We start from the raw sequence: 1286 nt of genomic DNA, 5'->3' as shown, positions 1-1286 counted from the left end.
TAACTTTAAAAACATATATCGTGCACATTTATTGAAAAACATGTGATTATGTGACACATATCCATTATAAACAAAAAATCATGTATAGATTGTCAATATATATACGCCTCTCTCCTCCCCTGTCAGTCTCTATGTCTCTCCACTGTCACTGTCACTATATCTGTCTGTTGTCAGCCTCCCGTGCCTTCTTTACTCTTCCCTTTGTCCATTCTTCCTTCCGCTCTCCACCACGCCCCTACCCTATTGTCCTCGTTGTTATTCATCTATCGAGATATTGTATTGTATATAAGTTCTATGTTTATGTTTGCACATGCTTATGCAATTTTGACGTTGGTGTTGTGAATTGACTCGCTTTTTGTTGTTGTTGTTGTTGTTGTTGTTGCTTTGTTGCTTTTTTTCCAATTATTATTTATGCCCAGAGGGCTGGATGTAAAAAAGTACTTTGTGCTTACTCCTTTACCCTCGTAAAATAAAATTTCGTTCGTTCGTTCTCTCTCTCTCTCTCTCTCTCTCTCTCTCTCTCTCTCTCTCTCTCTCTCTCTCTCTCTCTCTCTCTCACACACACACACACACACACACACACACACACACTTGATCTCTCGATCTCTCCTTCCTTGGCCCACTCTCTCTCTCCCTCTCTCTTTTTCTTCCACACACTCTGTCAGTCTCTCTCTCCCTCTCTCTTTTTCTTCCACACACTCTGTCAGTCTCTCCCTCCCTTCCCCTCTCTCTCTCTCTCTATTTTATTCCACCCCATCTCTCTGTTTTGCTTTCTCTTCCTTGTATAAGCTTTTATATTAAACGATGATGATAGTATATACAGAATTAGTAAAAGAATGACAATCGGTACTCGACCCCCCCCCCTCCCGACCCCCCGTACCCCCACGCCCCACTCCTACTTTTTTTTTGTCACCATGCATTTCCGGATGTCAAAGTCCACGTCCTGGATCCGTGTTGCAAGTTTTGCTCCGTCAGTCTGTGTACTTTTATAAAAGCTACAGGTCAGAAACTGATGAAGACTTTAAGAACACAACAGCAAAAACAGAAACAGTGGCTGGAAAATATGACTCACTTTGTGTACGTGAGTGACGTTTCCGGGTGGGATGTGAGATTTTTTTTTGTTTTTTTAATTCTTTTTTTTTTTTTTTAATTATAGTAGATTACATAGATTTTAGTATCAATTGGCATGCATAGGGCCTATGTGTGCGTGCGTATATACTTGTGCGTGCTCTCTCTCTCTCTCTCTCTCTCTCTCTCTCTCTCTCTGTCTGTGTGTGTGTGTGTGT

At 41.3% G+C, this 1286-nt stretch overlaps 1 protein-coding gene across 1 annotated transcript in view; it reads left to right on the top strand.

The window, feature by feature from the left end:
• The first annotated feature begins 914 nt into the window (after positions 1 to 914).
• LOC143285634 (cystine/glutamate transporter-like) overlaps positions 915 to 1286 on the top strand; it is a 14867-nt gene continuing 14495 nt past the window's right edge. Inside the window, exon 1 of the mRNA XM_076593031.1 lies at positions 915 to 974. Within this exon, the coding sequence (XP_076449146.1) occupies positions 915 to 974 (60 nt within the window). The remainder of the gene's footprint in view (positions 975 to 1286) is intronic.

This window comes from Babylonia areolata, chromosome 9 (assembly GCF_041734735.1).
Source record: "Babylonia areolata isolate BAREFJ2019XMU chromosome 9, ASM4173473v1, whole genome shotgun sequence".
In the NCBI taxonomy this organism is placed as follows: Eukaryota; Metazoa; Mollusca; class Gastropoda; order Neogastropoda; family Buccinidae; genus Babylonia; species Babylonia areolata.
This window is presented reverse-complemented; position numbering and strand designations above follow the sequence as displayed.